General features: G+C 38.9%; 1 protein-coding gene across 1 annotated transcript in view; it reads left to right on the forward strand.

Annotated features, from left to right (window-relative positions):
* Positions 1–15,646, forward strand: part of KIAA1549L (KIAA1549 like) — a gene marked incomplete at its 5' end in the record, with an annotated part of 125,276 nt that extends 109,630 nt beyond the window's left edge. Inside the window, 4 exons of the mRNA XM_040558181.1 lie at positions 3,942–4,039; positions 5,262–5,407; positions 10,148–10,299; positions 13,570–15,646. Of these exons, the coding sequence (XP_040414115.1) occupies positions 3,942–4,039; positions 5,262–5,407; positions 10,148–10,299; positions 13,570–13,851 (678 nt within the window). The remainder of the gene's footprint in view (positions 1–3,941; positions 4,040–5,261; positions 5,408–10,147; positions 10,300–13,569) is intronic.
* Positions 15,647–27,438: the final 11,792 nt, after the last annotated feature.

Raw genomic sequence — 27,438 nt, forward strand, 5'->3', positions numbered from 1 at the left:
AATACCTGAATTCTCTGTAGCTCCTGTGTGGGAATGCCTGTCTGTCAACTGCTCCTGGGTAACCTGTGATAACAGAGCTCCTTCATCTGGGGCTCTCTTCTTCTCCTGGCAGAGAAAAGCTAGTAAAATGCAACCTTGTAGTGTTGTGCTGGAGCCTCTGAAAACCAGATGAGCAATATGGCTGGGTGCTTGTCATCCAGCTGGTATACTAAAGACTGGAGGACGGGAGGTATAGAATAGAGAGTACAGCAAGGGTCAGACCACGAGCATTGTACCTTGGCAGATCATATTACTGCTTCGGAAATTCACGTAGCTGAGTTGAGCAGAGAGCTACGGCCTGGGAAAAAAAGCCTCTTTATTACAGGGCTGGGGCAGTTTCCATCTCTCTTTGTTAGCGCTCCAGAAAGATAAGTAAGAGTAACACAATTTGATCCCGAGGGGAGAATTGGCATTGCATAGCAGGCACAGGTGGACAGACTTACAGCCGGCATGGCTGGTGATGAATCTGCGTCCTCGCAGCTTCTCTGCGTTTAACAGAGGTCAAGTGAGTGTTTAATCAAAGTTCAACTAATTCTAGTAACAGTTAATAAACTAAATATAAAGCTCTGTACAGCTAGCAAAACAAAATCAAATCCATCTGAAATCAATGTTTGCAATTTTCCTGGATTGCAATTGAATAATCAAATTATTTAAATCATTCAATGAGTAAACAAAAACACTACCCTTTTAATTCCTATGACGTGATTTAAGCAGATGGGCATTTAATTAGAAGGCAACATTGAATAATTTAGCCCAAGACAAACAAATCTGTAAATTGGACGTGGTAAAAAGGCTTTGATACTGCAGCCAGTGAAATGTACCATTAAAGTGAACTGCAATGTTTCTCCTTCAGACTTTGATTGTTTTGTGCTGATTAAACTCCTCCTGTCTGCAACCTGACAGGTGATACCTTAGACTTCTGTTTTTTGTACAAGACACTGGTCAAAACTGGTGCAGGTGTCCCCTTTTGGCTGGACTTCATCTTCTGCAAGGTTGTGTTGTATGTCCTGGACCCAGAGGCTTTCCCAAAGTTTCCCTGCTAAACCACAGTTACTAATTTTAAATCTTCACTGGTTTGCTTTTTAAATATTTGGTGTTTTAGCCAAAACAGGCTCCCTCACTGATATTTCTTCCTGATAGGGTGGTGTGAGGTCTGCAGTCTGGTACTTGTGCAGTCTGTCCTGAATCTGAAATGTGATTAACATTACCAGTATTATTATAGCCTCCATATTACATAGGTCCTCAGTTTTGAACAAAATAGCATTTGGAATCCTTTCAGAATGCTTCTCTTTGTAAATTTTATTTTATTTATTTATATATTTGTGAACAGAAAAAGTGATGCACCACCTTCAAAAGATAAAATCATTTTGGAGAAGAAAATTAGGCAAATTTTCTCTAAAAGCAGCATCTTCTTACATGCTGACTTGTTAGTTTTGTTTTGTTTTCCAGATTGGCTGTACAACAGTGTACAAATTTCAGTGAAGTTACTTTTTTTTCTACAGTCATGTCAATCTAGTATGTAAGGGCTCATCTAAGCCTCCAACAGAGTGGCCTTTACAGCATCTGAACATTACTCTCCATTTGTTTTGCAAGTAGAAAAACGCTAATACTCCAATGTACTGTAGAAAGTCTAGAAATTTTAAAGTTTCCTCTCGTAACCATTTTGGTGTCTGTGGAGGCTCTGCGTAATGGAGGATTGACTGCTGTCCTCCAGAGTGGACAGCGCCTTGGTAAGGTGTAGCAAATCTTTTAATAGGATTTTTCACTTTAACAGGATTCCCTCCGCCCAGCCATTAGCAAAATGGTGCCACTCGTTCAAAATCGTTCATCTCCTGTGTAAGCAGCAAAATAAATGCTTGGATTTCCTACTTTACTTTTTTCCCCAAAATTTTCAGGGCAAGTTGCAGGAAGTTTGTGAATCATTCTTTTTGATTCCTTAAAATGCCTCCTTTGATGTCCACATTTCAAAGCTATGCGTTAATACACAAGAGAAAACCCAAGTCTGCATCTCTCCTTCAACCCTGTCATCCTCAGTAGTATCTGAAGTCACCAACGACTCTGAAACATATCCTGTACCTTTAAAATAGGGGAAAAAATAATTTCATACTCAGTACAAATGCATGCTGAGAGCAAGACGTGGGATGAAAGGATTATGGAGCCAGAAGGAGGCGTTCAGTTCAGTCTGGGAGGGCATCGCTAGCTTTTTGGATGCAGAAGAGGTATTGCAGACCATTTCAAGTCCAGTGCTAGTAGGAGAAATACAAATTAGGTTTCCTTTGATGCAACAGCATTTTTTTTTTCTATACAGTTCTTTCATTAAAAATCAATAGTTCCCACACCTGGCTAGGAAATGTACCACTGCATTGTCATATTTTTCCACCTAAAGAAATACTTTAAATATTAGCGTAGCATTCTGCAAATAAATATTGAGAGACATCATAGGTGGCATGAAAGGGAAAAATGATTTTCAAAGACTTGCCTTTGAGGGACCTTACCCTGCTTTAAAAGAGGTGGGGGTGAGAGGTGGGAGAAAGATGCCTGGTCTGTATTGTTTTTCCCTTAGATACACTGACATCAAAAGTCAGCATTTGATACGTTATCTTTCCTGTGTGCAAACCCAGTTTTGCAGCTATTTGAGAAAAAAGATAATGGAGCACTGTCTGAAAGTGTGATTTGTAAAGATGATTACTTTAGATAGTGGTTTTAGATATTTAGTGTGGGATTTATATTGCCAAATTCAAACCTAGATGTAGGTGTTAAGTCTGAGCTAATCATGTAAATCCTGTAGGCTCTTTCAACAGGCAGGAGATGGAGAGTGACTCATCCCCTGCTAACACGTTTTTAGCTTTCTCTGCTGTTTGCCGAGGGAGATACTCTGGGTAAAGCAGATGCCTCTCTTTTAGAGAGTCAAAATGCTGTACTTCAGATTCCAGATTTAGTCCAAATGCATATATCTTGATACTGCAGAGCCTCCCCAGAATTTGTTATTTGCTATCACTCTGATCTTATATTTAATCCTGGGCATTTCTTTGAAGTGTTGTCAATAAAAACACAAACAACAATAAATAAAGCACAATGTGTAGGAGAAAAGTGTCAGTGAAATGTTAGAGTGATTGAAATCATCCCTCTGTCCTTAAGCATATTTTGCCAAATTATAACAGCTAATCTATAGCATTACCGAGAATTCAGAAGAGACATTTTGTCCTAAAGGTCATTTGTTGTGTGCCACAGCTTTCACGCACACAATTACTTGACCTTCACATGTATTAGTGATGAAATCCAGAACAGCTATGGGCAAAATGCTCAGTTTTGTGAGTTAGTGGGCTGATTGTGTGCTCCTCTGAGTTACTCTTCTTTTTCAACATAATTTGAATTATTATTGCTTTAGAAAGTTACAGAGCTTGGGGTTTTTGTGAAGAGTTTTCTTTTCATCTCTTCAAGGCTGGAAAAAAATGTTGAAATATTCATTGCTTACAGGCAGTTTCATTTCACCAGATGCTGCTCTGAGGATGCTTTCTGAATCTTTTGCTTTTGGAGGAATTGAAAATACTGAGATTTTTTACCTGTGGGTCCAAAGCAGCTGTTGAGTCTCACGTAATCATAACAGATCTGCTTTGCCAGCAAGGTTACAAGTGTCACAGAGACAGCGTTTAATAAGTTTTTGCTTTAATTAGACTTTGTTTTGCCTCTGTGAACGCATTTGTTCATGTTTTCTTCAACGTCCTAAAATCACCCAAGCATTGTAAATTCTATAATGAATCGGTATTTCTAGTGGTGCTACAAAATACTAGCTTCCTGTTGGCCAGCATGCAAAGCAGGTATTTGATTTCTGAGGTTATTTTGCTTTTTAATTTGCATGATATCTCCTCTTGTCTCAGAAGATCTTTCTCTCTCTTTTATAGGCTTATAGATTTTCTCAGCTTCCTGAGATGGTAATGGGATCTCCTCCTCCTCCTGTCCCTCCCAGAACCGGTCCTGTGGCTGTTGCCTCTCTCAGGAGGTATTTACCTTTTTGGTTTATTTCAGGTGTGAACTCTAAAACCCACTGTTTTAAAAAGAACTGAGCCAAACCCTGAAGTGGCACTTAGGAGCCGTCTAGTTAATAAAGAAACACCCATGAAATGAGAAACATACTATTTTTATTTTCTTTTTAATGTCAAGAGGAAAGAAATAACAATGAATTTTCTCTTCTGCTAGCTAATCATTTTCAACATAATTAGGAAAGCTCAGCTCTGATTTCTTTTAAAACGCTCATTGCCTCAACTCACACAATGCATAATGGCATATCATATAGCAAATGTAGGGTAGATAATTCACACTGTTACTCTCCCTACTTTTCTCTATTCTAAGGACTTGCAACATGATACAGACGAGTTATCAGAACCCTGGGTCCAGAGATTTGTGCCTAGCTTTCAGATATCTCACACCTGTGTTTCCAAAGCCAAATATTTGCAAAAACCTGATTGCCTTAGCTCAGTGTATACATTTTGGCATATCCTTACACTTAGGCACTCGATAAAATGCATTTCAAGGAATTTTCGCACTTCTGTGGTGGATGAGCTCATTTAGCCTTCAGTATTGTGCTGTTGTGCACTGCCTGATGCCAACTGCAATTTGAAGGCACCACAGGTCTGCTGAGAATTGCTGTGGAGCACTGAGGCCAAAGGAAACCTTTTTTCTGAGTTTCTGCTAATGATATTCTAATTGCATCCAAATATTCAGGATATGGATACAGTTTTCTGACACACTCTTGTTTATCCATTACATTTTAGCTCTAAAGCAACTGGGACACATCTTTTCAGTGGATGTTAGTACTTCTCACATGCAGTTTGCACTACTTACCATAGTAGTCACCTGCCGTATGATACCTTGTCATATGCACTGTAGTAATATACCATTGTCTATGGTTGTCCATTGTGTTGATTAGCTACAGTAAAGCTTTTTGTTTGTTTGTTTGTGTTGCATGTCACAGGCATTTGCTTGATGCAGTAAGCAAGGGCTCTGTGCAACTGTGATAACACACTTGAGCAAAGTAGCACCAGGTTAAGAAATTCTCAGACATTTTCCGAACTTCTGTCATGCCAGAACATAATCAGATTCTTATCCCTAGCAGGCTTGTCATGCTCTGTCTGACAGGCATGTATGTATGGCTACAGGTCTCATCTATTAGTCAGGATGTCAAAAGTTTCTTTCTTTTTTTTTTTCTCTCTTTTAATGCACAGGTCTACATCAGATATTGGCAGCAAAGTGAGAATACCTGAGTCCAGTGGGGTGGATCAGGCCCAGCATCATGAGCAGGCATCTTTTGCACCTGGTTCAAGAGCTCCAATGTCTGTTGGCCCACTTGATCAATCAGCTTTTCACTCAGGTGAAAAAATAGACCTGAGACCCAACTTGCATCTTTGAGAACCACACAATTTGTTTTGCATACAAATGAGTATATGGAATATAGCAAATAGAGATGATTATTTGGAGAAAGAAGGTGTTAGGTATTTTAGAGGGTACAACTGAAGGGGATATACAAAAGATTATCCCTTTGTAAATGCAGAAGCAGCTACATTATAAATACTACCCATCTTGCAGAAGCACCAGGAAATGGTCATTTCTGAAGGTAAGACCCAGCAGTAATGTACCAGATAGTCTTTGTTCCAGTATGGCATTCTGCTGGCTCACTAGTCAATTAAAGGTCCAGTAAAAAAGTTCATTTATACCACAAAATCCAATGGAAATTTTAGGGGGGATTTTCTAGCTGGTATAGAGGGTATTGGTTGGCAAGAGCAGAAGTTGCAGTATTTGATGGGGCTCAGCAGCAAGAGGCAGCTGTCTGGCAGACCCCTGAACACACCAGCAATCGTTATGTGTCTAAACCTTCACAGCTTTGCATGAAGAAAAGCTGTTGCCAGTAAATGTGGTGATCTAGGTTAAAATAAGGTGAGAACAGTAAGAAATGCAGCTATTTTTCTGTTAAACATTGAGCTCCCTTCATTAAACTAAAAGAAGATAACTCTTGGCTGATACTGCTTGAAATCACTGGATTTTTTCCATTCAGTTAACCCTCAGTAGCAGTTTGCATCAGCTGCCTTTTCTCTTCCTCCTGAGATCAACTATAACATAGTGGTTGTATCCACGTTAGCAGTAGAGCAGACCAACAGGAGCAGCTCTGTAAAGCAAATCAGCTGATAAATGAGGGCCTGACATCCATGCTGTCTGCGTTTCTGAATTTCTGCTTTTTCCATACACACACTTGGCATAGGTCTCAAGTGACCCATGGACTGAATGCTCATTAGAGCATTTGTTCCAGTTTGTTTTCATCTGAAAGAGGTCCAGTTTGTGTACTTTGAGAATGCTTCAGGGCTAACCAAAGCACAGAGACTGGGAACAGTTGGGAGATCACCTTCAAAAGCTGTAAGTAGTAGTGTTGTGTAGAAGAAGGCTTAATGGCATTAAGCACAGCTTGGTTTGTAAGGAAGGGGAGGAAAAGCAAATGGACATAAAGAAAAGTGACTGATGTTTTTCAGCCTGACTGGGGGATGTCTTTTATGACTCCTTATTTCCTCCTGAGAAACTTAACCCCTCGCTGTGGTGACAGGAGTGGACTAGTGAGGAAGGGTAAGTTGAGGTGATGTGCCCCCATCCATGCAAAGCAAAGGCGGCAGTGCTTTTGCCTGGTCAAAGGTTATATGTTAGCTAGTCTGCCCTCCTTTTTTGGAGAAGATAGCTCCTGTTCAAGTGCAGAACTTGTATTGGGTCAAAGTCTCTCCATTGTAGAAGTCTTATGAGTTCCTGATACGAATTTGATAAGAATTTTTGGTTTTGAATTAATTGATTTAATCAGAAGATTAATCTGATACTTTGTTTTGATGGTATCTGCATAACACTTGGCTGGGAAAATACTGGAAATAGCTTCTCACTGGCAAAATGTGTTTTCTTGATGAGCTATAGAAAAAGACTTGAAAGATTAAAAAAATTGTACATTGTCATTTCAGTTTGGTAATTGGCAGGTTTGTTAGACATTGCTCTGTTAATCTGCAAGAAGAATTTCTTTCTAATCTTTGTTAGAAGTAATAGAAAGTTATCTGCATTGTATTCAACATTTTCTACTGAGAATAATACTGTGGATATGCAAATCGGTTGTCAATTAATTAAATATAGTAGATTTGAAGGATCCATTCCACTCTCACTTTTATCGCTGTACCTTCTGCAGTGTTAGTCTAAAAAGAGCAGATGCTCTCCCTTTCATTTTGAAGTAATTCAAACTGTAGAATATGCCACACTGCCAAGAACTCTTCCGTCGTGACTGCAGTAACATGTTCTGTGTGATATACCTTTTTATAACTTGCAGTGATGCGGAGGTTTTACTGCTGTATGTAACAAATAAGTATACTGTGCGGAGAGTCACTGGAAGAGTGACTGCATTTCATAAGAGACAAAAAGACCTCTGTGTATGTTGTAGAATTTGCCAGAATTATTCTGGGGGGTAGTTGGAGGAAACGTTCGTATGTGATAGATCCTATAAATGGCTGTAATGCAGGGAGAGATGAAGAGAGTTGTAAGAAACCTGCAACTATAGCAAGCAAGGATTTCTAATGTTATGATTGGAAAATAATTTTTTATTGCTTCAACTGATGAAAAAACATTGCTGCAGGTGTCGATTTGGCATGAAATGACCTAATGTTGCTCTCACGTAGCCCATCGACATCAACTCTAAGATAATGATTTTGCAGTAAGAATTGGGATAACGTATTATCTCAGCTACCTGAGCGTTCACTTTGAATAGTAGTTCATTTTGCTGTGGTTAAATTAAAAGAGCTTTTTGGTGTAGAAGCTTTGTGTCATCTGTAGGAGCAGCACTTTCTTCTCTGTACATATCTGAAGAATACTTACTTCCAGCCTTGCTAACTGATTTAAAATAGCAATCCTTGTGCTGTCTGTGACCTGGTAGGAACAAAGATTGCCCACACCTCTTTTCTTAGCCCACCTCCTTCTAAACTGAGGGAGCGGTGGAGTAGTTGGGATAGAGGTCTTGCGGGATACCCTGTGGCTACCTGCTGTTCAGGCGTACGTCGTAGATCCCACTGGTCCAGAACAGTTCCACTGTGACTACTTCTCTGAGGCAAAGTGACTCCAGCATCATCCTGACATGGTGCTTTTTCACCTACAACCTAATGTCAAAATGAAAGGTAGGACTTAGTCCCAAACCGTGGAAAACACTGTGTAAGTGTAAAGTGCAAGATAAATATTTTTAGTCCATTAGTTTTAGATGACATTTCACTTTTTTTTTTTTTTTTTTTTTTAGTCATTTTTGAAACAGATACCATGGGGTTCTGCCCTGTGCTACAAAATATTTTTTTCTCCTCTTTACAAGCCCTGCTTGCATTCATAGCTATTTGACTCAGGGCTGCAATGGGAGGTCACTGAGAACCTAGAGATCTCTGTTTTTGTGGAGACTGCTTTGGGGATAAGTGTTGCTGCTCAAGTCGTTCCATCTCTGTGCATGTGCCCAAGCAGAGTTCCCAGCATCCGTCAGTGCAGGCAGCATAACCATCCTGCACAGTGCTCAGGGGTGAGGATGTGCCACAGCTGTAAACTGAATCAGCCAGGAAGCAATGCTAATTTCTATTAATTATTCTCTGTATGGAGTTCAAGGGAATGCCCATGTCTTGCTGTTTTTTCAACATCTCTTATGCAATAGTGTCATATCTACCAAGGGCAATTAGTTGCAATGTTTAAATGGTATGCAGTTGGAAGGAAGTGGAAATGTATTTTCTCTCCATTGACTGTAGAGGAGAGCCAATGCCCATCTATGCAACATTCCTCTACGTCCATTCCTAAATGAAAATGCTCGAGTTGTACTTTTATTGTGTTCTTATGGGGCTTCTGCTCTGACATAAATTATTTTCGCTATATTCTGTGAATTTGAAAAGGAAAATACATGCCCATCTATTATAACTGAGTGTTCAAAACATCCTGTCCACATGCTTTGTTTGCTACATGATAAAGCTGGTGGACAACTCTCTCCTCCAAGGATTTAGGAACGAGGTTTTTAGGGCTTTAGTGTAGCAGTGGTACAGATGCTGGTGTTTGTCTCCCTGTGTAAATAGACGCTAGAGGAATGAAGTCTTACTGGACAAGCAAATCGTACTTTAAACTTTGCAAATACCGTGGATAGTCTGAGTAATTGCAGAAAGAACCACATTGGCCTGTGAATCTCTATGAGGACTAAACCGTACCTGAAAGAGCAGATAGAACCATATCCAGAGACTGGGCAGAACCTTGTGTTAGGAAAGCTGTTTTCTCCCACCTAACCTTGAGTATGATAATGGAATTCTAACAAAAGGCTTCCTGGACATCACTGCACATATATCTTGATCAAGACATGGTAAAAACAGATCTCGTGTCACCAGGTTTCCTTGGAAATACTTATTTAAGTTGTAGCTGCATAATTCATGGCAGCCATAGGCTGTTCCCGGGAAATGAATTGAGCAGGCAGAGCCTCGGTATTTTTTATGGAAGTATTGAAGTTTTATGATGGGGTAGTTGAGATTACAGCCTTTTAAATATATCATTCACTCAGTTTTGTAGGTTTTGTGTTTAGAGACATTAAGATAGTTTTACTGTGTAAACTGAATGCTCTGTAGCCTGCTGTTGAAAAGAAAGGTGTAGTACTTTGAAACCCATGGCAACAACAGCTAAAAAATTGAAAACGAGGAAACAAACCTAAGAGGAAAAAACACCTTTTTTTTTCAAAGTTTTCAAAGTTTTGATGGAGATCAGCCATTACAAGGATTAAGTCCCAAGGAGTAAGTCCTCCTATCTTTGTCTAAGGGTTGTGCACGATTATATAGACACCTACAAATCTCATCTTCTCCAGTCTTTCCCAGCATTATAGAGAGATTCTAGTCAGATACTGGGAGCCTTACATCCAACCAAAGGTCAACAGAGACCACATTCTCACCAAAGGAAAAAAAAAAAAAAAAAAAAAAAGAAAAAGGACACAATTACTTCATAAGTAATATCTCCTAATTTATAACTGAAAATACAGCCTATTAATTTTTATCTAATCTCTCTCTTTCTTTCTCTCTCTCTCTCTCTTTTTTTTTTTTAATAGGAAATACAGTACCAGCAGTGTTTGCCATACCAGCAGCAAACCGACCTGGCTTCACAGGCTATTTTATCCCAACGCCACCCACTGCATATAGGAATCAAGCCTGGATGCCCTATGCTGGAGAGAATGAATTACCGGGACAGTGGGCAGACTCAGTAAGTATCCTTGTTTCTCTCACTACATAAATTTTCTGTGATTTGCACAAGAGAGGATTTAAGCGATACTTAGCTATCAGCAAAAGATCTGAGAAGGGTAATTCTTCCTGAATGGGAATGATCTCTAGCAGTGAAAATCTGTGAGAGAGTGTGGTGATATTTAGCTGTCCATCCCACAAACTGTAAGCATTGTTCTCTAGGCTAGAGGCTGGCACCCGTTCAAATTTGGTGCGTCAGATACTCAAGACAGAGTTTAAAGATTTGGACAGGGAGCAGGTGATGCTGCCTCTCAAAGTGGCCTTCTGCTGTTTGGAAGCTGCAGAACACCTTTACATCCTGGAGGCTTCTCTTGAGATAGCCCAGGTCCTAGCTCCTAGGCCTGCCGCAACCCTGCTGCACAGCATTTTAAGTCCTCCTGAAGGGTCCGACAGATCTTAAACTAAATAAGTAATTGCACAATTCTACTCTGAAACAGATATAATTTTTAGTCTGAAGTGTACCTACATTCCAAAGAAATAAAACTGAGATCCTAAAATGAATTGTGGTAGTTTATCCTGTTTGAAACAATTTCTAACATTTAGGGCTTTTTTTCGACACTTACCTTTAATGCTATTAAGGAAATAAAAGCAAAAGATTGATTTTGCTGCCTGAGCCCACATCTGGTGTTTATGCAACCAATTTAACCCAGTGAACTGGGAGATGTATTCTATTTCTTTGTGTAGATCATCAACAGAATATTTTAGTGAACTGCTCTCTAATAGTTGCCTCTGAGCAACTAAGCAAGAGACAGGGAGGGCATATAAAGGTTCCTGGGGACAGCTATTTGTTGCCAAATCTTTATTACTGCTTTTGATGTCTGAGAGGAAAAGAATTCAGTTTGGCTCTCAGATACAAGTCTGAATTTGTAGGCTGAACTGTCAAGAAAAAAGAAATACGTTCATATGTAAGCTGAGCACATCTGCTGATGTGCCCCTGACACCTGGAGGCTTGTGAAGTCATACAGATTCCCATCCCAGAACAGAACTGCCATTTAAAATAAGTAAAACCTTCCATGGAAACCATGAAAAATTGTTATTTTTTTAATTTTTATTTGTAATCCTACGTACACTTTAAATTCAGGAGGACCATTGTATCTGAGCAATCATTTAGAACTTTTTCTTCAGAAAGAAAACAAAGCCAGGAACAGTATTTTATTTGACTTCTTTTGCATCCCTACTTCTTGGCTGCATTAAATAAGAGTCAGGTATCACTTGTCAAAAGTGAAGACTAAAAACAAACCAGAAAAAAATGGAAATCAATGTACCAACCCCCAGTTCCTTCCTTTGGAAGGAGAAGAATGTAGCCCTCTTGTTTCCTCGTCTTTAGGGAAAGAGGTGAGAAAAGCAGTTAGTGCCAGTGGACTGTTCCTTTCTGCTGTGTACAGAAAGGGATAGAGAGGGAAGTGAGAAGCTGTCTGGAAAATAACTGACAATATAGAATTCAAAGGAAATGAATATTTCATTCAACTTCACTTATGTGTTATGGAGCTTTAAACCAGATCTTCTTGTTACACAGACTTTTTAGCCCTTCTGTGATTTAGCAGAAGAGAAGAAAATGTAGAAACAAAACATTTCAGTTTCTTCAGTAGGAATAGAGACTTAAAAATGAGATACTTGTCATGCATTTCCACTAACTGGACTGTAAATAAGACAACAGGTAGGCATATGAAATAGGAGATTTGGCAACAAAGAGTTGTCTTGGAAGCTTAATTTACTGTAACCTTTTCTCAATTAAAGTTAAGTATTGACACACTGAGCTTTGTGGGAGAAGAGAAATGCATTTATTTTCCAAATTGCTAGATGCTGCTCAGTGAAAGTAGGAACCTGGTGGCCTCTAGTGGTGTGTTCACGTTGCACTACTAAAATGTTTGTCTTTTGAATAATCTATTGTCAACATGATCAGTTTCATATTGCGCCTGTTTCCTATGCTTGTGTCATCACATCATACTGAATGCCTATGACATTCTGTGCATCACTTGATGGATATCCAAGATCCTGCAGAGCATGCGTAAGTCCTACTAGTCAGATTTCATAGGTTTTTAGATGCCTGAATTGTTGAGATTTTCAAAAGCACCCAGGGGATTGTAAAAGTCTCACGGGACTAGACCCAAAATGGGATTTACGTAAAATTCCAAAGTTGTCATTCTGAAGTTCATGCTGTGGTCCCATAATCCCCACGAGGTATTTAAAATTGGCAGAGGGTCACACCTTGCCGTTTGAGCCTGTTTGCAGACACTTGCAATTCTGAAATTCTGCTTCTGGCATATCCACCAAAGTCTAAGCCTTTGGTGGGTCAGGTACCTTACTCATCAGCCTGACAGAAATCCGAAAGTTAGGTGAGACACCTGTCTGCCTGCCTGTACTATATATACCTATATAAGACTTTAGTGTATTTAGAAAGCTAAAAACATGTATTCTTCCCACTCCGAGCAATATAAATTACAAAGTTAACTTTTTAGTGTTCAAACATTGTGGAAGCTTATTGGTTACCTTACAGTAAGTGTAGTATTCTGAGCCATCCTGTTCGTAAAAAGCATAATTTGAATTTCCCTTTCTTTTTGTTGGAATGGATTATAATGACCAGTTGGTACTAGTGAGGTTTTCTCAATTGTCTTGTCCTACTAATGTGTTATGGGCTGCCTTTTGAAACAGCATAAAGACTTTGCAAGACATAAATACTATTTTTATTTGTCATATAAAAAACAAAACAAAATAAAACTTCTGAGAAGTTTAGTAAGAACGTAAAGACTAGTATCACAGTTCATGGATTTTTGACAGAAATTAATAGTCACAGCGACTAAACAGCTTAAGTTATTGCTGCAAATCAGCAAAGTCTTCTGTCCTATGTTGTCAGCATCCTGAAATATAGTAGTGGCTATTTCAAAGAAAAATACTTAGGAGAAATAGTAATCAGAGGACACACTTTCAGAAAAGCTGCCTCCTTAGTCTTTTTGCAGTCATGATAAATTTGTACATGCAATGTCCTAGTATACTGCAAAGTATTTTTGCTGCCACAGTTCAGAGAGTTGAGTTTATTGATGTACATTCGTAAATGGCACGTGCAAAGATATAAATTTGTCAGCTGACACTTAGAAATGTGAAGCTTACATTGTTGTCATAGGTTCCTGTCTTTTGCATCTTACTCTGCCCCATGGAGGTTTGTGTTACCTTGACGAGTGGCACTAAGGATCAGTTGTTCTGTATAATTCTGTGTAATTACGATGCTCTACAGGTTCCACTGCCAGGCTACATTGAAGCTTACCCAAGGCCCCGCTACCAGCACAATTCTCCTTCACGACTGCCTCGCCAATACAGCCAGCCAGCGAGCATGCATCCCAGCCTGGAACAAGCTCCTTTGCCGTCTGCCACAGCTTCTCAGCAGAGCCTGACAGAAAACGACCCATCCGATGCTCCTCTCACCAACATTTCTACAGCTGCCCTTGTAAAGGCAATAAGAGAAGAAGTTGCTAAACTGGCCAAGAAGCAAACAGATATGTTTGAGTTCCAGGTCTAATATCTTTTGTGCACAGTAGTTGTATCATATAATTTGGAATAGCCAAGAAAGTGATCCCTTTAATTTTCACTTACAAACTTGCTGTGAATTGTGCCAAAGTGATGGCATTTTTCTCCATATGAAAAGTCAACACTATGAAATCACTTAACGTAGAGCAACAGGACTCTGCAGATATGCATTCTGCTTGCCAGCTAAGGAAATGCTGCCAGGTAACTGTTCCATACAGATAATATAGACCATATGCAATTGTTAGTCACTTAGCACTGGTACTATGACCCATTGTCACTAGAGATGCTGCTGAACATGTCTGTGACACAGTGTTTCATTTGCAGGCCCAAAGGTAGAGCTGCTGAAAATAACTTCTGCATGTCAAAACTTTATTTCTTTGGTTAAAGAAGAAAACACAGTAGAACACAGAAAGCTAAAGGCCATGGTAGGTGTGGTGGTTGGTGGCCATGTTAATTGTTGCGGGACGTTGGACAAGGAATGTTGATTTCATCAACACGGACTCATTCAGTGTTTTCATTCTAGAGACTGTATTTAAACCAAAAGAATCTGAGATGAGTGATACACATAAATGTCCTGTAAATACCCCCAATTCTCCTCATCCTATTAACAGTACAAAGAAGTGAAAGAAGAGAAGACTGAACAAGGTTAATGATATTTTGATAATTGGTGGCTACCTTGTCCATGAATGCCACTGATGAGTTATGTAGGAGAATTTTCAATGTGAGACAGCACAAAGCGTGAAGAGCTAACAAAGGAAATTGGTGCTAGAAGCTTGCAGGAGAAATAAAAAAAGGTTATTTGTGTTTGCTCTATATTCAGGCTTTTCACTCTCCATGGATGTGAAGCTGGTAAACCTGAGACCTTTGAGCAAGTATTTCCAACTTGGAATAATGAATACACCTGCTTGTACAAGACAACCTCTGTTTAACACAGTACTTTTTTCTCTTTCTTAAACAACGATATCTACTGAAGTGCTACATGAAGCCACAGTGGATCTTGAAATGGAACGGTGAATACACACCTAGAAAGTTCTGAATGTAGAGGACCTGATTATATATTAACATGTAAATAAGTAAATGGTTAAATGGATTAATGAAAATACTAATGTGCTGTGAAAAAGAGAGCATTTCCAGAAGTGATGCTGACTTTATGTTGTTCAAGATAAAGGTCACTAATTGTTAAGCTGCATTATTGTATGAATCCAAACCCAAAAGAGAATCAAACCAGTTGAATGGGACACTAGTTTGTCTTTTGCAGTTGTACAGAATAGTTGGAGATCATGAACAATTGTTTTCAGTTCCTTTGGCAGTTAGCTTTGGGAACTGAAGTTGTTGCAAAATATGTTGTGTTGGGCATGTTTGATGTCAACTGGAGTTAAAGGTAACGTCCTTCATTTCAGTAAGCTATCCTCAATTACGTATGCTATTTTGTCTGTTCATTTCCTTTTCTTGAGTTTCTTTGGTCTTTATTGGGATGAGAAAGGGAACTTGGTTTAGCTTTTTGGCCATCAGTAAAATGAGAGGAGGAAAGAGGAGACTAGAATAGGGGAAAGAAGAAGAAATTGATGAAGCACAAACTTTTAAAACAGAGCTATTTTTTCCCCCAAATAATTATATCATAAACCCTGAGATTGTGATATGTAGTTATCCTAGAATATACAGATATCTTCTGCTCTGAGATCTTAGATATTGCAGAAGCTTTTGGAATGCTAACTGATCTTTAAACGAATGTGAAGTTTCATTTTTATTATTTAAAAATCAGATATAAATAAAATGTATTTTTGTAATCTCGATGTATATATGTGCTGTATATTTATATAAGTGACTAATCTGCAATAGTCAAAAAATTTCCATAAATCAAATGAAAAGAAAAAAAAAGAAAAAAAAATAATTTTAATGATCAATATTAACATGCTGTGTCTGGAATACACAAATGGTGGCTTGGATACTAAACAACCAAAGAAACTCAATCTTTCATATATATATAAGTCTACTAAAGGCAGACTGCTGTCTAACTTACCTGTCAGCTAACTAACACTGATCTTATCAGTGTAATACAATACATCCAAATGTCTTTTTGAGTTCAGTTAATAGCTGCCTAAAAATGTTGCATTCAAAAATCACAGCTTGAAAGATACCAGGCCAAACTCAGCGTGCCATAAAAGTATAAGTTCTGTTTGGCTTCAGTGGGAACTCAACTCACTGAGAGTAAGGCTGAATCTCTATATTAGGTTTCATCCATACATGCAAGTTTCACTAGAATCATGTGAACAATATTGTGCTTATTTTTCAGTTGGTATATTTAAATCACTGTAACATAAGTGCAGACATAATTTAAGAGCAGCTTCATTTTATTTAGCCTAAGCTGTTTCATAACTGGCTTAAGCTAACTTGGTAAGTTAAATCTTCATTTAGTCAGCTGCCTTTTGCATCAGCTTTATTAACTTACTTTTTGAATGATTCTTGTAGTTATTCCAGTGAAATTTTGTATGTAGATAGGGCCTTCTATGCAATGGGAGTGAAATGCCCTCTGAAATAAATTTCTGTATTTTAGACACAAGTTTTGCAGGGTTATCCTAAAGCTGCAAGTGCGGAAGCAGCAGCAGTCATGCAGACAGGAGTGCTGAAGCAATATATCTGGGAAAGGTCATGTTACGACGTATTCCCAAAAGAGTCACAGGAGGTAGGATGTATCAGATTTAAACAGCATCTTTGGGACACTCAGCTCTGCTTGTAAATCTGTTCCCATTCTTAAACTTAAGTGATTTAACTGTTTTATCAAAAAATGTGTGAGGGTGAAGCCAAGCATGTATCTTGCCATACTGAAAATTTAAAAAGTTTGAAAATTACATATATGGTATAGGGTTGGGATACCTGCATGCAAACAAAATGAACAAAATAGAAAAACAAAACAAACAAGAACAACAAAACAAACAAAAGAACCATATAAATTGCCTTCTAGAAGGACAAACCATTTCAGTAAAGTTAAACAAAGTACTCTTCATACAACTGAGGAAGACCTGTTAGACTTTAAAACTTAATTTTGTTTGATATTGTATTGATGTTGTGCGGTCTACTGAATATTCCCTGAATCATCACTCTGAAACCATTGTGGTACACTTTATTCACAAAGGTATTTTACATTCTTCATTCATAATGGTTTTTTATCTTGTTGGTAATGTTTCTATATTTTTTTTAAGTACAAAGTAAGATTATATCAGACAGTAAGGACATTCCTGGGAAAGAAAAATCCATGCTGTAATATTTATATTGTCTGAGCACAAAGCAATGAAAAAGTGAATATAGTGTACAAATAATTTGTAAAATAATAAACATTTTGTATGGCTACAATTACAATATAGTTTTTCAATATTGATTTCAAAGCAGAAAGTTTACCTGTTTAAAGTTATGACATCATCAGAATGTATTGATGTCACTTACTCCAATAACTACTTAAGGCTTTTCTAGTAAATGCCCCAATTTTCTTTAAATTGTTGCTAATGTTAGAGGATGAAAAAAACTCTTTTCTGTGTACAGAAATGTTGATTTTCTGACCGATACTTGTCTTCAGATTTGTAAATCATTAATAGAAACATGGACAAATGAAACACATGTAAAATTACTTCTCGGTAGGTGTGTAATGACCATTCTCAGTAGGTATACATAGTGAGTGTGATGTTTTATTAACATTACTAAAAGAGTAACTTTAAGAGGATAAGAGGGCATTCTTTGACAGTCATTTCTGGAGAAAAATGTATCTGGAATTGCGAGGAGCTGTAATGCTGTAGAAATATGATTATTATTTTTTTAATCTAATAATATTCTAGATAGAACTCGATAGAAATGCATGTAAATCCTATATAGAAATGGGAAAATTATCATAAGTAATGATCATTTCTTTTTCAGACTAACTTTGAAAAGGGGAGACATGGAGAACAGAAAACGTAAGATAAAACTATGAAGCAGGTAGAGAGCAGCATTGGATTCTGTGGCAGAACTGACGTGAGGCCTCTGTCTTGTTTAAGGGGTGATATATACAAAACTAACTGCAATTTTTGGGAACATTTCAAGATGTCTGTAAAGAATGAATTAAACTATAATGTATTTTTTCAGTCCTGCATTGTAAATATGAGCTAAATGCCTGCTTCTAAAAGTCTGAGGGAACTTGAAAGCAATGATAGTTTTCTGAGCTAGCATGAGAAGCTGCTTTGTTTTGCTGACCTCGCACTACCTGTCCATGTGTGAGCAGCTCCAAGTACGGTGTCCAAGGTTTCTGTAAATCAGTGACGGTCTTGACCTTATATTTCTTGTACATAAAAAAATCTCAACAGCTTCCTGTACTTTGTTGACATGCAATTGGGTAGGAAGAGAACAAGTGTGAGATAGTATGAGGGACGTTAACAGGTCAGAAGTACCGTAACAGTCTGGAAGCCATGCATCTTCTGATGCTTGCTACGTTATACCTACTAGAAAATGGTTGTTTAAAGCAGCTGTCCTTGGAAAGGTGCGTTGCTTTCACCGTTAATGACGGATATGTATTAATTAACACTCGGTCCAAATACACGAATGTATCAATTAATGCTTCCACTCCATTGTGCAAGCCATGTGCATACTCTGTGTAGCTCCACATGAGAAAGTGGCAAAATGAGCATGAGAGTTTTTCACAGTTACTTAGAGCAATCTCAAGTTGTATGTCATTTTATATATATTTTACCATTTGGAAAAAAAAAAAGTTCAGACACTATGCTAGTATATTAATACTATTAGCCTTTTTTCTCTTTTTAATGGGCTTTGTGAAAAAGAGGAAAGTTTGGTCTGCTAAGATAGGACTGCTTACTTGTCACTGCTACCGCCTTCTCAGTCTGCTATCATATCTGATGGATCAGATCTTTCCTCTCCCCACTTAACTCTACTTCTACAAGGGTACAAATACACGGTTTTTTTTTTTGAGTAAGTCATGTATAATTTTGAAAAGAAGTATATGGGGGTAAATAACATATCTGTGATCTCTCCAGATACATTACTGGTCTGCTGAGCAATTTTTTCAACACAGTATGCATTGAAAGAGAAATGAATCAGCTCAAGCCTGTTTACTATAAAGTTATTTATACATATACTGTAGATTTTGTAACAGGTCTATGTAGAATCAGTATGGCAAATGGTTACTTAAACTTTCTATGCTAGACTTTCTTTTCATGGTTTAATGTTTTGAACATAACTCCAGGACTGTGTAAGATTGTGTTGCTTATCAAAACACTTTGAAGTGTAGGCATGCAAAATGAGGATGAGTGCTCATTGAGAATGCATTTATGAACTGTTGCCTTTCTCTTGTAAATAAATAATGTAAAAATTTACTTGTGGAAATGATATTTATATAGGTCAGTAAATGAATTGGATACTGACTTGATCTATAATGAAAGTTTCAAGATGGCTAAGACATAAAGGCCTGCCTGGTTAATACTGCAGTATCTTTATTGAGAATAATTGTATTGCATACCAATTGTTACTGCATCAAAAGTATTGGTCTTATCCTGCATGCTTGGTCAAAAATGTTTGGCAGTACCCAGTGAATGAAAAGCAATCAGAAAACTGCACACCTTGGGATCCCTGTTATCCAGGAAAAATTTTGTCAGGACTGTATATAAGACATGGGAGATGGAACAAGGATTTCAGCGGGGCTCTGAGGCAGATAAACTACAATGTGCAATACGTTTGCCCTTAACACAGATATAAAAACTACATTTTTTTGAAAACTAATTCTTAGATCCATCTGTTTGTGCCCACCCATTTCAGGTTCCTTAAGCTGTATAGAGGCAATAATGCAGGGTTTTTCTGTTACGAAGCTTATGAAAGATAAGAAATGGGTTTTAAATAGTTAGGTGGTTAAATGCGTAGCAGATGTGTTGACAATAATTACAAATGCCATGAAGAGATGCTTCAGTAATTTTTTTTTTTTTTTGCATTTGATAAAAATAATTATTGTTTTAAGAAGTGCCTGACTTTTCATAAATTTCTGAGTTCATTAATAGTAATTGTCAAGGAGTAGCATATTGTATTCTAATAATTTTGTAACATACTAAATACACACATTCTAGGGCAATAACAGGTCCGAAGGATTGTAAATGATACAGAAAGTTGATTCTACTAAGTACAGTATTTTGTGAGGAGGTGATTTTTTTCTTACAAAGTATGTCCCTCTGCTGCAGCTCAGTGCATTTTTATGCTTTGTAAACCAATGCTGAAACACCATAACACATTGGCATTAGTTAAAATCAAGTATACCTGGCAAGGAGCACTGATTTTTGCAAGCTCCAGTGGGACTTGGTAAAGAGTGCCTGTGTACGTGATTAACTTCTTAAACTATTAAAACAGAAATTTGTGTGTCCTTAATTCTGGATTTTTACAAGGAATCAGTGGCTGCATCACCAGCAAACTTCACCGACATACATGCTGAGATGTGATGCAACAGAATACAGGAGTCTACACCAGGCATTTACCAGTATTTTAAAAAGCGAGTGACTGTAGTAGAAGAATAGGTGCTAAACCTTCTATTTCAGCAGTGCACGGACACCAGCTATTTAGGGGCTGATAACTATGTCAGAAGAGTCCGAAATTAACTGCTTGGAATCAATTGTAGGTATTTTGTTAGCTTTTGATTTCTTTGCTTGTTAAAACAGTACAAAAATAACAATATTAAGAGCATATTCTAATTCAGAGTTATAAACATGGGAGATCTGAATGCAAGGAAAATTCAGGTTTGTTGTTTGTCCTTGCCTTTATCTCCTACTTCCAATGCTGCAAGCAGAAAAAAGAAAACACTTCACCCTCCTCTAAATTAATTTCAATATTACTTCCTATGATGGAGGGACTGACAAGGCTTTTTACATTTCATATATGTATTGGGTTCTTCAAACTGTATTCAAGGTCATATTGGATAGAGAAAATGACAGTGAGGCCAAATATTATGGAAAATAAAACAGAGCCCATCTTACTTGGAGGTTGGTTTAGGATTGAGCAGCCCAGCAGTAAGAGCTCAGGCCCAGTGAAGGGGCTGTTCTGGGGAGTACTTTAGGTCTGGTTAGGAAGGAAATGTGCACAGCACAGATATTCCTGCCGTATTGGACTTTTCATTTTCATTTGAACAACTTTCTTTTGTGGCAGCTGTGCATTTTGAATTTAGCTTTTGCATTAGTGTACTCAAACAGCTGCTCTCTTTAGCTCACTGATGTACTGCAGGTGTGACAGAGGTAGTGACTAAACATACGTGATGTAATTTTTAATTAGCTATGGCACTGTGTGGCTTTGGACCATATTCTATTGCGTGATACTGACAATGTCATGTTAGTATTAAGGTGGCATGAATATTGATAATGTGTTCCATTGAAGTTACAGACAAAATACATGCTTGTTTCAAGGAGAGTAGGATTGATCCAGTATACTCTCAGTGACTCAACTATCATAAGCATCTTATAATCATGCAAAGACAGAAAGGATGATAGCTGGTTATAGGTAGCTTAATCTTGCTGTGCCTCAGCATCGCTGTCTGTAAAGCCGGGTGAAGAGAATGGCCCTCCTCACTCTGCTGGGAGGGGTTCAACTAACTGATAATATTAGGAACTGTGAAACCCGGGAGTGGAAGCTGATACTTCAGTATAAAGCATTGTTTATTATTTCATGGAGGTTGGTAATTGTTCAGGACTATAAATTACCCAGTCCTCTGGTAACATTGAAATATAGATTAATTTACAAGGGAATAAACCCCTCCTAATACTATTTCAGTATGGTCTAGGAAGCCTTTCTAATAACAGCTTCTACACTTTTTTTTCCCCTTTTTTTTTTTTTTTACAGAGATGCTATATCAAATATATAAATTGTGTCACTTCTCATATAACACATCTCTTTGATGACATTCACTTCTCTTGCATCTTTGAGTTATGGAAAGGAAAAGTTCTGCGTAATTACAAATACCCACATTATCTTCATTGTTTACAGTTTGATTCAACTAAACTGTAATGGCTGTGTCTGTGAAAATCACTCAAATTTTTAAGTGTGTTTCAGCTGTAAATGGCTAAATTAGTTTTGTTAAGCCAGTTAGAGCTGCAAATTTGTGAGTAATTTGTAAAGCCAAGTCTAGGGACTAAACTGAAAGAGGAAGAGACTAACCAATTAAGATTTTATACTATGCAATTGGAGAGGAAACCTCTAAGAGCTGGTTCCATTTGCAGTTACAAACATTGCCCATACCAGTGGTTGAATTTTACTTATCATTAAAAAAACATTTAAGATGTTCTGGGTCATTACAAAATGGCTGTGTTTTTACTTTGAACTGTAGGGTGATTCTAGAAATGAAGCTTACAAGCACATAGTGTAGTTTTTTTTGTGTTAGTTGCTGTAGCTTAGTTGAAGTTGTACGTGTTCTTTCTTGGCAATTTTGCACATTAAATAAAATATGTCTTAAAATCTATGTTGCTACTTATTGATTGTTTTTGCTGTGTTCCTTTCTGTAGATCAGAATGCTGCTTTTAAGCGTGAGCATGCCTTTCGTTTGGAGCAGCCAGGCTTCTGGGCTGTATAGGGGACGTGCTGCTCATGCTCTCAAGAAAGAACCTGGCAAAGGATAGGGAAGAAGTTTAAAGAACTCCACGAGATAAAACGGTGTATTTCAGCAGTGCTGCTCCTCTGAAGAGAGGCATTTGCCTGCCTTACAGAGGTGAGCAAGAGAGTAATCAGCAGAGCATGAGGATTTTGAGGGCATCTTGTGATCCTGTGTTTCCTTTGTGAATTTTTGTTCCTACCTTCGTTTCGTCTGTGCCCTCTCCTATTATTCAGTTTCTATTCTTTTTGTTAGTATTTAATCAGGCCTAAGTTTCCTGCTGTCAGCCTGATGTGGAATGAAAAGAAAATGGAAAATGCAGGTATGTGTTTTTGACAGTACTGCTTTTGTGTAATTTGCAATTCAAGTCATTTGGAATAAATAGTTCATGTTACTACAAGGAATAAATCTTCCCCTTCCTCCCTCTTTTTGTAGTTTCACGGAAAAAAGAGGCAGGAAAGGATCTTCCGAAAATAGAAGATAAATGAAATTCCTAGTGTACATATCACTGCTAAGTTTCAGGACAGATACTGTTACGTATGTATATATTAAGTTGTCAATGAGAGTGCTTAAATTGGCTCAAGGGGTTGTTCTGGCTTTTCTCAAGATACGCCAAAATTTCAGCCGATTTTGCAAATATATGTTAAACAACTGACTAAGAATGTTAATAATTTTATATTTCCTTAGAAAGACCAAGTGTTCCACTTATCAACTGCTAGAAACCCTTCCTGGTTAGCACCTTTAACTAACTTGCATTCAGTACCTAGATGTCAGTAAACTTGAGAAAACCAACTACCCAAGCAAACAAAAGGAGCCAGGATTTCTAGAGTTAATTGCTACTCTTGATTACCCTGCTTTATGCATAGATACTAGCCCTGAATTTTCAGGACAGGCGAATCTATCATGCAGCATTCACTACTGAAAACAAAAGTCATCTTATGATAGTTTAGTGCTTTTGGATTTCCTCTGTAATCTGTCCCAGAACTAATTAAGGCAGCTTTGCTTCAAGATTAATTTACATCCTAATGATCCATTGTAATAATGCAGAGTATCCATTTGGAGAATTAACATAGCAAACTCTAAAATAAAGAAGCAGCCTGCAATTTGATGGGCCCAACTGTTTGGTATAGAACACTTTAAAATAAAGCTTAAATGCATTCTTCCTTTCCAATGGCTTTTCATCTAATGTTTCCTATCATAAAACAGCCAAAGCCATTTCAGGTTTCCAACTGAAAAACCTGAGAGTGCTCCATGGGAAAGCACACAAGTATCACTGCAGCTGTAGATGCTGTGCTGTCAGCGAGACAGCTGTCATTGCTCAGCCCTCAGGTTGGCTGAGAAGATGCTTCCTGAGAAACTTTCTTTGTTAAGAACTGGAAATGAAACAGAGCAACCTACTGATGTTTTGAAATCTTTGCCCAGGAATCCAGATCATAGCCAAATGTTTCTTTCTTGAATGCAATAGGGATAGATTTGTTGAGTCACAGGGCAGCTATATGAAAGAGATCTGAGCTGTGTCAATATATAAATGTCAGGCTTAACCTTCCCTTAACAGTCTAAGAGAACAGAAGCAACTGAAAAACAGATGGCGCGTGCTTTGTGAATAAAGGTATGCAGTAAGAATGCTCATTGTATTTCAGTTAATACATGTTTATTTTTATAAAGGAAACAATAAACAAATCAGTTTTCAGATGTGCTGATTTGAAATGAAAAAAAAACAACATGCCTACAAAGATGAGAGCAAATTACTGGATGTAACGAGGTCAGGTGGAAACAGAGAAGAGAAATAAAGGTAAATAAAATGTTTGTGGCCAAGTAACAATCAGTACATGCTTCATTATGTGCAACCGGTTGTTTGCTTGGGCTATTAATACAACCTTATTATTCTCTCTAAATTCATGCACATGAATGCGTTAAATATTTCCAACTGAAATTACAGACAGTGATTAATTTCAGGCAGAAACACTTCATGGAATTTTCTGTGTTTCTCTAAGTTATTTTTGCAAGTGCTACTTCACAGAGAAAAGGCCAAATTGGCTTTCTAGTGAAGCCATCATCCTTCAAAGACCTTCTTGGAACACTGAGATGCTTCAGTAAAAGGACTTTGACCAAAGCACCCTGATAGCACAATGCTGTGGCTGAAGCTGGCCAAGGTAAACCCTTCTGCCTTGTTTTGGCACACAAAACTAATGATTTTCAGTAGATAGATGTCCCCAGGTAATTTTAACAGAGATTACATGTTAACTGATGTTATTCCTTGAGTTATCCCCAAGTAATTAAACATGAAGTGTTGTTTTTACATAACAGCTATATGACAGAAACTGTACAATAGATGGACAAAAATTTAAATTGCGTGCTGGGGAAAACAGTTCAGTTTAAGCCAAGAAAACCTGCATGAATAGTGGCTGATGAAGGCTGTTATGAAAAGTGCAAGAGTGGTTAAAAGGTGAGGGGAGGAGGCAGTGGTAGTATGGAGTGGAAATCCATTTAGCCCATTGCAATAATTATGGGAAACTTAGCGTGGTTTAGGAGTGAAATTATGCTGGAAATTTGAAAAGGTAAAGACAGCTCCTCTGCTGCTGAACCTGATTTAAAAGGTCTTCTGTGCAAAACCTTTGAAGACTGCCATGTGTTGGCCCTTTTCACCTGTCCAAGTTCGTGTTGTGGTATTTAATTGTGGACTAATACAGCTCCGTTTCTCATTGCAATCAATCATTGCAATATTTGTTTATACATTTAGCGGAGCTCTTTGAGTGACTTTCTATCCTCATTCCACAGATGGGTTGTAAAACACCATAGCCCAGGTTTCCAAGGCATTTGGTAACTATCTGTTTCTTTAGGTACCTACATTTACTTTTTATATATTTACTGACTCAGCCTCTCAGACAAGGCTGGAAAGGAAGATAAATCATCTGTGGTTATGCTGTTTCTGTAGAATGTGAGAATTTCTCCACCCCAAAATTATCAAATTAAACACAGGGAACAGACTAACAGAAACGCTGAGAAAAGCTTGCCCTCGAGGCTGCCTGTAGGTCTTGATTTTTGAGGGTGTGATGTCCTGGGATGTAAAAAATAAGAAATTCAAACACACCAGCTGTCTTCTGTGGGCTCCATCCAGGTTAACTGTGTGCTGACCAGATCTAAAGCAAGCTGGGTGAAAAAACACCTAGCTTAATAACCCCATGTTGGAGGTTACTTGTAATGTGCCGTCTGGAGTAAAGAAGCTAACAAAGGCCAAGTAGTGAAAAGATGTTTATCCAGAAGCACCATGTTATTAATTAGGCTCTAAAAAACTAAGCGGCAATTAAATGGTGCCAAGGTGGGCCTAAAGAGTAGGGTAAAAACAACTGGAGAGGGGGAGAGAGCGAGCATAAACAATGCATCTGTTGTATAAGGAGGGAAGTTCACAGTAGCTGCTATTAATGTCTAGCTACTGCTGCATGCTATTAGGCTGTTGGGCCTTTGGGGGCACTAGGAGGCTGTTAGCGTAAATTGGAGAGACGTGGATTTGATGGATGGACCACTTGGGTAAGGAATTGGCTGGGTGGTCTCATTCAAAGAGTTGAGGTCAACAGCTCAATTTCCAGGTGGAAATCAGTGACGAGTGGTGTTCCTCAGGGGTCAGTATTGGGACCAGCACTGTTTAACATCTTTGGTGACATGGACAGTGGGATCAAGTCCACCCTCAGCAAGCTTGCTGATGACACCAAGCTGAGTGGTGAGGTCAATGCACTGGAGGGAAGGGATGCCATCCAGAGGGACCTGGACAGGCCCACAGGTGGGCTTGTGCAAACCTCATGAGGTATAACAAGGCCAAGTGTAAGGTCCTGCATCCAGGCTGGGGGAATCCCAAGCACAGATACAGGCTGGGTGGAGAATGGATTGAGAGGAGCCTTGATGATAAGAACTTGGGGGTGGTGGTTGACGAGAAGCTTGATATGTGCAGGCAGTGTGTGCTTGCAGTCGAGACAGCCAACCATATCCTGGGTTGCATCAAAAGCAGTGTGGCCAGCAGGGTGAGGGAGGGGATTGTTCCCCTCTGTTCTGCTCGTTAGACCCCACCTGGAGCACTACATTCAGCTCTGGGGCCCCCAGCACAAGAAGGACGTGAACGTAGAACAAGTCCAGAGGAGGGCCACAAAGATGTTCAAGAGGCTGGAGCACCCCTCCTATGAAGAGAGGCTGAGGGAGTTGGGGTTGTTCAGCCTGGAGAAGAGAAGGCTCTGGGGAGACCTTATAGCAGCCTTCTAGTACCTACAGGGGCCTACAGAAAAGCTGGGGAGGGACTCTTTGTCAGAGAGTATAGTGATGGGACAAGGAGGAATGGCTTTAAACTGGAAAAGGGTAGATTTAGATTAGATATAAGGAAAAATTCTTCACTCTGAGGGCAGTGAGGCCCTGGAATAGGTTGCCCAGAGAAGCTGTGGATGCCCCATCCCTGGAAGTGTTCGAGGCCAGATTGGATGGGGCTTTGTGCAACCTGGTCTGGTGGGAGGTGTCCCACAGCAGGGGCGTTGGAATTAGATGATCTTTAAGGTCCCTTCTAACTCAAACCATTCTATGATTAATTCTATGATTCTGTAAGTGCCCTGACCAAGCTCCTTGGGGATATCCACCAGGGATTTTCTGTCCAGGTGGCCTTGGAGCCCCTGGGGCCATGGCTCCTGGCCTGGGCTATGTTGCAGGTAGGCCCAGGCCTGTGGCAGGGCTTCTAGGTTGTGGGGCTGCCTGGGTGAGGCCCTCCGTGGACCTGTGTTAGCGGTGGTCTCATAACCAGTCCTGTCCCTGGGCTTCCTGGACTTGGTTCCTCACCTCATCCTGCCTGGCACACAACATTGGCCCAGACCTGTCCTTGTCACGCTGCCCCAACCCTGGACACCACAGCCCACGCTGGGGCCCTGGGGGCACTGTGCCTTGAGCACAGCTGCACTCTCAGGATCCCAGCTCCATCCAGTACTTTTCAAAGAGATCCCAGCTCCATCCAGC

This window comes from Cygnus olor, chromosome 5 (assembly GCF_009769625.2).
Source record: "Cygnus olor isolate bCygOlo1 chromosome 5, bCygOlo1.pri.v2, whole genome shotgun sequence".
Taxonomy (NCBI): Eukaryota; Metazoa; Chordata; class Aves; order Anseriformes; family Anatidae; genus Cygnus; species Cygnus olor.